The sequence below is a fragment of the Notothenia rossii genome (genome assembly GCF_949606895.1).
Source record: "Notothenia rossii genome assembly, chromosome: 3".
NCBI classification, from domain to species: Eukaryota; Metazoa; Chordata; class Actinopteri; order Perciformes; family Nototheniidae; genus Notothenia; species Notothenia rossii.
In genome coordinates, this window is record NC_136901.1 from 10225926 (window position 1) to 10235302 (window position 9377).

A 9377-nucleotide genomic window follows, 5' to 3' on the forward strand; every position below is an offset into this window, starting at 1 on the left:
CAAGAACTTGCGACTTTATAAACAAAAACAGACATCACAACACGTGGCGCTAGGTAGCAAAAACGGCAATAGGTCTTACCTCTGTTGTTGTCTGATCAAAAGTTGTCTTCAATGGCATTAAAACGATAAAAAAACACTGCTGAAGGTTAATCCAATGTGTCTGTGTCACTTTGAAATGATTTCTGATAATCCATAAGCAATAAACCTACTTTTCCGTTTTCAGATTTCAGAGCGTGAGACAACTTTCGCTCTGGGCAAAACTGCATGCGCATAGCCCCCACTTTTTTTTGGTAACGTTGGTGTGTATGTGGAAATTCCCCCTTTGATTCTATTGGCTCTAATGGTTAAAAAGAGATGTCAATCACCAACATCGACCAATGGCTTCCAGAGAAACGGCAAAAACGCCCATTTCCACCCAAATCACGCCAGAGGTGGAGTTTTTTTTGCATGACCAATGAGGGCACGAGATAAGTTTGTGCACAGATGGAAGGCTGACAGGCAGGTAGGCCATCCAGTTACTTTAGCCGGGCCGGCTAAAATGATTGGTCATGCGTTTTACAGTACTACGGCTTCTACAGATGAATTGTTTGTATGGATTTTTTGTCAAAGCACTTTTCATTGCTATCGGGATGTTAACAGCATTCCATGGAATATAACAACAAGTGTATCTCGAACCGGTTTCTCAAACTTACCTATCCCGCCTTTAACCAATGACGCTGTGACGAAATGCTTCCCCTTGATTTGAAGGTAAAAGCTGTGCTGAACAGCTGGCTGAACAGCTGCCCCAACCTAACGCAGATATTTGACATTCCGCTTCCACTTTGGCCAACGCCCAAACTCAAGTCTAGAGAGGGATGAGCACCAGACTGAATTAAGTTCTGAAGTAAACTGCATAGGACTGATATTCTTTCCAAAGTTAGTGGACATATGATGAAAACACATGTTCCTGTGGTCCCAGTTGAAATGAATAGTCCATTTTATCGCTGCGGAAACTGTTACAAAGATTGTTAAGTCTGTTCTGTTCTAAACAAAACAGTTGCATCCTTACCTTCTGACGTCTGTAACCAGAGCTGAGAAGGGTTTCTCCCAGGCGTACATCTTGATGATCCTGATGCCAGACACCACTTCGTTCATGATGTGGATTCTGTTGTCAGCAAGGACTGCCGTTTTGCTCCTGTAAACAAAGTTTTAAAAATACAGGAATATTAATAAATACCCCACTTTTCCCAAACGTATGAAAGATCTTCGTTACTTTGAACGAAAACTTTCCAGATAGAACAAATAAAGAGCAAATAGTGCCACCTTGCACTTCTTAAGTTTCTTTGTTGCGTACCTGAAGATGCCAAAGAGCTTTCCAAACACTGTCTGCACAGGCATCATGAGGGCAAGGACTGCCACACCTGCCAGACACGAGGGTCCGATCCGGCACCATAGTAACATGATGATCACAATGGCCTGCAGTGGTCCCAGCCACAGGTAGTGCAGATTCAGTGTAATCTATCGAGACAATTAGTAATCGTGAGCCCAATTCCAACAAGCCTGTATTTCATTTGCAGTGTTCAAACATGGCATAGTAGACACTTAAAATACACACTAGAAGTTTATTTTATTCAACATGGTGCCAGTGTTACCACTGATCTAGCCTTACCTCATCAAAACGATTGACGTCATTTGATAAGAGGTTGACGATTCGTCCCGTGGTTGTTTGCCCCATGGATTCACTGCTGAGGCCCAGAGCCTGATGAGAGACAAGTCACCTGTCTGGTAAATAATACTCAAAACAATTCCCAGCATATTTATAGGAGTGGAAATGTTGCTTGCCCCATCACTGACCTTCTTGTATATCATGTGACACATGGCCACTCTGATCCTCATGCCTATTCTTTGGACATGGTAATAGTAGAGATGTTGGAGAATGGTCAGCGCGAACGGGGAGATGGACATAGCAGCTGCGTAAACATACACCATGCGCAGACTCGTCTGCTCGTCATAATTCTCAAAGAACAGGATCACTTCGCCCAGAAGAAGAGGCTGGATAACTTTGATTGCTTCCTTCATGTTAAAGAGGGACACAGATGCATTACGACATTGAATGCCATCGGTAAAACTCTTCAACTGCAGCTTCCTACAACTTTACGTTGTAGTCAAATTACATAACACACTAAATTGCCCGGGCCCCAAGATATTTGGCTGACATGCTTGTCAAATATGTCAAAAGAGATTAGCCGTCAGCTGTTCTCGAAAAGCTTTCAGTTTAGTTTGAGTAGGATAAATACCTTTGGGTATACCAATCTACTTCTTATAGTAATAGTAGAGATGTTGGAGAATGGTCAGCGCGAACGGGGAGATGGACATAGCGTAAACATAAACCATGCGCAGACTCGTCTGCTCGTCATAATTCTCAAAGAACAGGATCACTTCGCCCAGAAGAAGAGGCTGGATAACTTTGATTGCTTCCTTCATGTCAAAGAGGGACACAGATGCATTACGACATTGGATGCCATCGGCGAAAATCTTCAACTGCAGCTTCCTACAACTTTCCGTTGTAGTCAAATTACATAACACACTAAATTGCCCGGGCCCCAAGATATTTGGCCAACATGCTTGTCAAATATGCCAAAAGAGATTAGCCGTCAGTTGTTCTCGAAAAGCTTTCAGTTTAGTTTGAGTAGGATGAACACCTTTGGGTATACCAATCTACTTCTTATCCTCCCCCCACAATGAATTACACTTGGAAAAATGTAAAGTAGGATTTAAATAGCCAGAACATACCAGTGAAAATGTAAACGACCCAGCCATTGCGTATGACATCCCGTAGCACTTAATGAGAACTCTGGTGAGGTTTGGCTTCCGGAGCTCCTTCGTAGCCTTTCTGACTTCATGGTCCCAACATCTGCAACATTGAAAATGCAGCATGTTCATTCTGTACAGTAACATAGTGAATTAGTGGTTATTGTTGGCTCCACATGCATGCATACAGACTTAGACTTTTGGGAGGTGTCCAACAGTGCATCACGGTGATTTAGTACCTGTGTAGTTCCTCTCCCAGCGCTTTGGACTGATCCTCTGGAAGAACCCTGTACATGTCCTTTTCCTCCAACCTCTTTTTCTGGCCGAGCCGCAGCAACGGGACTAACCAGCTGGGACAGACGGTTAGAAATACTTAGGGCTGATGTCACTTAAACAGAATATGACTCACACAAGTGTCATTGTATTTTTGTATTGCTTGAGTATTGAATGGAGAGGCTAACACCATTACAGGTTGTGATGCAAATGCTACTTGCAGATACATCCTTTGACAGCAAGTGTGCTTACTTACTTGTTTTTCTAATAGATGGGTCAGATCTGATTAGCTTTACATACATAAATCTATTAGGCTTTCAATACATATCACGCAGACTTTCCCTTGGCGCTTATTTAAGAATAAGCACTTCATTTTTTGTAAACGCTTAACAAAATATCTCAGAATAGTTGTGTGCAGGTTAGAATAATGTGCATGAAGACCATGAGAGGAATGTTACACATTTCTGTCTAAAAATCTGTCTGGGGCACAGAAATGTTATGAGGGAGGAAATACCGTTTTTTTTATGTTATGTTCTAATTTTAACTTTGTCTACTAACACCTTAGGGCAATGTTGGAATAAGTATTTTGACTTTGTTTCAACATGTTATCCTTTGGATACTTTAATTTCAGGGTCCAGAAATGACATCAACTCATTTGAAAGTTGCTCTGCAATTGGATTGTAATGGTTGTGAAAAAAACTGATTTCCCTATGGCCCCAGTTTGCTGTATACAGTAATAGATTCCTTGTTTTTGACTCAACGCCAGATTATTGTATGAAGGGGCGTTCAAGAAACCTGAATTATGTCAGTTAAACAGCTACTGTGCTACATGGAATCCCGGGATTTCGCATTTCACAAACAACGAATTAACCCTTTGCATCCATGTATTCCCCCTGCGGTGGGTAGGCGAGGGTCGGGAACATTTTGTCTGAGGCACAGAAATGTTATGAGGGAGGAAATACAGTTTTTTTAATGTTATGTTGTAATGTTTTTTTTTTGTTAAGGTATTTGCTTCTTTCAGGCTTCTTTCAATTTACTTTAGGGCAATGTTGGAATAAGTATTTTTACTTCGTCCGGAGAACTGCTTGGCTGCAAAAACTAAGAGTGCAGCATCAAGTCACTAAACAAGCGCTCCTATCTGTGTCTGCCCGCTCAGCCAATGTCCGGCTACTACTGACCAGGAAAGGAAATTAATCTATTCAGGAATCTGAACCAAAACACTGTGAGAGTCATGCTGATGAGGTGCACGAGGGAAAAGCATCAAGCAATACATCAATATAAGATAATAAATACATCTTAAATCGAGGTCATCTCAATGTGCTGCCGAAGCACCAATGTAAACTGCTTAAAGCAACAGTGTTGTATAGTCTAAATAGATTCATTTTATTTATGTGAAGACAAATATAAAATTCAATACGAAATCATTATTTAGCTTATTGTTAAACTTTGTGCTAGAATAACAATGTGTGTAACTAGTGGAATAACTTAGTGACTGGACATTCCTAGAGGTTGCAGGAAAAATGACTTTGAATGAGTTGCAAGCGAAAATAAAACTTGGGACAATATGATCAAATGTCAGCTTCCTCGATGGTGTCTCGGTGGGAAAAGAACAATGGGACAAAGATTTGTGATCTGTTTTTTGTATTATTTAAGTCGTGGTTCTCCAATACAAGTCTTCAGGTACAAAGTCTTCAGGTACAAATAACAAGTGCTATTGAACAGGAAACAACATGTCAACAGCTGCAATGAAAACACGTTTGGATAATGACGAGAGATAACAATAGCTTACCACAGGAAGAGTTTTGATAAACAGCTGGCAGAGGACAATGGGTTGTCGGTTCCGTCTTTTTTATTAATCTCCATGATTATTTGGCATCAGTTCTGGTGCTTGGCTCCGGCTGAGAATCCGCCTCGATAGAGCCGCACGCTGGAGGGTCCTATCACACCACATGACGCTCCCCACCATCCACGCGCTTTTATTAACGTCTCGTTGAGACTCAGCCAATACGTGTGCTCGACGCCGGGCGTCATCAAGTGCTGTTAGAAGTATCTAAATTAGATCAACTCCACCACACAAAGTGCAAATGAGGGTGCAAATCAAAGTGTTTTCTCACACTTTGGGATGCAGCGTTTTGTGCGTGGAAACTACAGAGAATGTGTTATAATAGTGGATATTTAGTTAGGCTATAGCAGGGTCATTCCAGAATTGGAGGACAATTTAGACATCGACACTTTTGAAAAATGAACCTTTTATTTTATGTATTTTTGTTATGTAATTGAGAAAAACAGGTATTAAACCATCAGAATAGTTGTAACCCTTGGGAGCTGAGAAAATAATTTAAGGTTATTTTAATAGAAAATCATATAGTAACAGGATTGAAATTAGAGTAACAGGGTTGAATGGCTACATTGCTTTTGATTTATAGATCATGACATAAATGTGACAAATAAATACTCAGGATCACAGAAATGTTGTTTGATCATATTTTGTAGATATTTTTTAATAAAAGATTAACAGGATGAGTATCAATGATAAACATCAAACATGTCAACACAACAACAAACTTCATATTTCATATAAAATATTCAGTGGCAAATGTATAAACGGGCTGTTTGCCAAGTTTTAAACAGATGAGATTGTTCTCACCCATCATGTTGCCTGGGAACAGATTTACTATGTAAGATTGATTCATTTATTAATGTTCAAGGCTAAAATGTGTCATTTAAATTCTTTAGACGTTTAATTGATGCAGTTTTACTGATTAATGTTACATTTTCTAGTGTAAACAGATAATTAACATTGGCTGATAACATTGTTGCTTCTTAAGATATTATTATATTATTTCTCTAATCAGAGCATTGGAATAAAAACGTTTTTTGTCCACTTGTCAAAAAAAAAAGAAGAGTCAGGAACTGACCAATCTTTTAAACTAATCATGAACTAATAAAGAATTTGATGGGTCCCCCCCTGCTGGCCAGAGTATCCCATACCTCCCTTGCCATGTGGCATGATGTGACATGATGTGACGTTCTCTGGTGGAGGAATAAGGGTCAGCACATCCTGTAAGGCAGGGCTATTCAACTACACATTCAGTTGGGCCAGATTTTATAACTACAAAATTCAGCTGGGCCAGACATTCAGCGGCCTGTAAAAAGCGGGTAGTGACACATTTTAAACAAACACATGAAAAACGATGAAAAACATGCAATTTTTATTCATTGTTCATCTAACAAAGGTAGGTCAAAAAGTGCATAAAAACACAACAAATTAGCATTAATTTAACAGAATCTGAAAACAAAAGTTCACAGTCGTAGCATTACATTTGTTTGCTTTAGAAGTCAAATATTCAGGTTATTTTTTTTTAACCAGGCACATCACAAAGTGCATTTACTGAACCCAATAATAGCAGTCTTAATAAATGTCCTCACATACAAAGAAAACAGCTAAAGAGCTCCAATGCAACACAAAGAGGTAGTACTGTAGCAATACTATTTTTTCCCTTTTCAAGTAATAACAAACAAATCATACGTTTTGGTCACATTTGACCCAGACACATTACAAAGTGCATTTAAATGAATACAGAAAGAACTGTCCAGTTACCCTTCAGTGCACAAACCCATAACAAGGGATACGGGTAACTATATGAATACTACACTACACGTCTACTATAGTAAACTAGGTGCTTACTATCACCTCATTTGTGATTTGTCATCGCTGACTTTCTCAATGGGAGAAGGGACATTTTTTGTTTTGAACAAGAGCAGTGATTTTTGGCTCATAGGATGTCAATGCAATCCTAAGACATTGGTGAAGAGTGCTGTCAGTCAGGGAGCAGCGAGTGCTACTTTTGATTGAGTTCATGTGTGAAAAGCTTGATTCACATGTATGTTGATCCAAACATACTGAGCACACAGATCGCTACTTTCTGAACGTTAGGGAACTGCTGTTTTTCGACATCACTCCAAAACTTCGCTGGCCCGTTAGTGCGCTGCATGTCAATAAGTTCCAGTGTATATTTCCCCTTGTCGATGCAGGGGACCACTTCCTTTGCTCTGGTTGATACGTCCCCCTATATTGCAACAGTGAAGGGGTCTCTGGCAAAGCCCATCACCTCTGTGGGCAGAGCAAGTCCATTCAATCGGCCGGGAAAGTTCTCTTTCAACCTCGCAATGAAATCTGTCATCACATCCGTGATTTGTGCCGGAGATGTGATGTGTTTGGGGAGCGTCGGAAAATGCATCATCCGACCCGTACCGTCCACACCATCTGGGGCACCTTTCCCATGAGTGGCTAAAAGTAGTTCCATGTTCCTCTTGTGAACCCTTTCTTGTAGATCTCGGTGCAGGTACAAATTGCCACGCTGCTTGTACTGTGTGCAGGGACCGTCGCTAAAAAAATGGATGGTTGACACATGCGTTCAATCCTCTCGAATTTCCTCCAGGATGGGCTCCAGATGTTGCCAGATGGCAGGCGGCCCCTTCCGTCTGGATTCAGATATAGTGCAGAAGGAGGTAGCCCCCCCCCCCCCACAGTAAACCCCAGTGTGCAAAGTGGCCTGTTGATGTGATGCACCAAAATGGACAGCTTGCACTTCAGCGCTGTATTTGCAGCCGTGGTTCTCAGAGAAGTCAACATGGACTACACAATCATTTACAGGGAGGTTCAGCTTCAGGGCCCGTAAGAAAGCATATTACTGCCTGAGATTGAAGAGATGGGGCCTGAAATTCTGAAGAAGAATGGTACATTTTTCAACCAGCTCTTCTTGGGAGCATTCAAATTCTTTTTTTAGAGTTATTTTAGAGGATACTCCAGGATTATATTTATGGTCTTTGTCCACAGTGACCCACTGAATATAGGAGACACGATCAGTTGCTCGGTAGTGGCTTGTAAATTTGTATTATTTTTTGCTGCATTTTTCACACTCCCCCCCATACATGCAATGCTTGTCTGTAGTGTCACATGTGATGACTTCTGTAAGGCTCTCCAGATTATATGTATCAATTATGTGCATCTGATGAAGCTTTGTGGCAATGAAGCCTAGATTTGTATGTTGTTTACACAAGTTTCAAGATCCGCTAATGTTGGATGCACAATCCAGTAGGGGCAAAGTGTGCAGAACAGAGAGTATGACAGACGGTGGTTGGAGTGCTCAGCCAGGAACTTCAAAATGGAGGTTCTTCATTGAATCCGTAAGCAATCTTTTTTGGATTTTATTTTTTTCTTTTGTCACTGTTTGTTTTCTTCCAGTTGTGATCCTGCCAAAAACCAAAAACTTGCTGCACCAATCTCTGCAGCCTGTATTTCTTTAAGATGTTCTCCTTAGTGATGCGCCCGAAATATTCTGAATTAACTTGTTGACTTTGGATCTTGGAGATGGATGGTCATTTTTCAGTCTTTGGAGGCGTTTCTTGTATTTTTCTGCCTTCTGTTTGGCTTTTTTCAACTTGTCCTGTATCCTGAAATTCTCTGTTTATTTTTGCTTTGGTATCCTTCCTATTCCTTCTTCCAAGATCACGTTACCTAAAAGAAACATAACACATACACATATGTGTATCACTTGACCATTTCACCTGCATGGACCTTTTCACAGTAAAACTTGCATTCCTCAATAACCTCAACTTATAAATATCCTAACCTTAAGGTCCCAGGTTGAGGGTCGACTGGATGATCAGGGCTGACTGGGGGAGTGTTAATTCCCTCAAGTACCTTTTCCATGGCATTACTCTTCTGCTCTCTCCATTTATTTCGCTGGGCACGCTGCTCTCTCTTACTTCTGTCTTTTTGCCTTTTCTTCTTTCCTGTCTCTACATCTTTCCTCCACTTCTCTCTCTCTTTTCCTAAGTATTCCTGTCTCTGCTGTTCATTAGCATCACGCCTGGCACGATAGCGCCTTTGCTTTTCAGCAGCACTCAATGGTGTGCTAGAACTCTGTAGAAATCAATTTTAAAAATGTCTATTAACCTCTTGATCTAACCATGATTTAAACACATTTAAGTTGATTTTGAGTTAATAACTACTAAATGGTTAGTAGTTGGGGTTAGGGTTAGGTAACCTTAGGGTTAGGGTTATGGTTAGGCTAGGGTTAACTAACCCTAATCCTAGGCTATCCAGTGGCAATACAAAAAAAGTTAATTTATAGCCTGTGAAAATACAGTAATACATTTAAAACATGCTAAAATATATATAACACATGTAATGTTACAGTATATTATAGAGTGAACAGAAGGAAATGCAACCCTGTTACTGTAATGCAACCCTGTTACTCTAATTAAAGTAACAGGGTTGAAAGTAACAGCGTTGAAAATCAATGCTA

General features: G+C 40.4%; 2 protein-coding genes across 2 annotated transcripts in view; both read right to left on the bottom strand.

The window, feature by feature from the left end:
• LOC307031537 (ATP-binding cassette sub-family C member 4-like) overlaps positions 1–2047 on the bottom strand; it is a 36033-nt gene extending 33986 nt beyond the window's left edge. The window contains exons 1-4 of the mRNA XM_079668730.1: positions 1834–2047; positions 1649–1738; positions 1334–1497; positions 1049–1174 (exon numbers count right to left, since the gene is read on the bottom strand). Coding sequence (XP_079524856.1) covers positions 1049–1174; positions 1334–1497; positions 1649–1738; positions 1834–1968 — 515 coding nt within the window. The 5' untranslated portion in view covers positions 1969–2047. The remainder of the gene's footprint in view (positions 1–1048; positions 1175–1333; positions 1498–1648; positions 1739–1833) is intronic.
• A 245-nt stretch (positions 2048–2292) lies between these two features.
• LOC307034609 (ATP-binding cassette sub-family C member 4-like) lies at positions 2293–4998 on the bottom strand (the record flags this gene model as incomplete). Its single annotated transcript, XM_079673438.1, has 4 exons — positions 4853–4998; positions 3030–3140; positions 2773–2893; positions 2293–2457 (listed from the first exon to the last, which is right to left on the bottom strand). Exons 1-4 carry the CDS (start codon positions 4924–4926, stop codon positions 2293–2295), a joined length of 471 nt encoding a protein of 156 aa, XP_079529564.1. The 5' UTR covers positions 4927–4998.
• Between the last annotated feature and the right edge of the window lie 4379 nt (positions 4999–9377).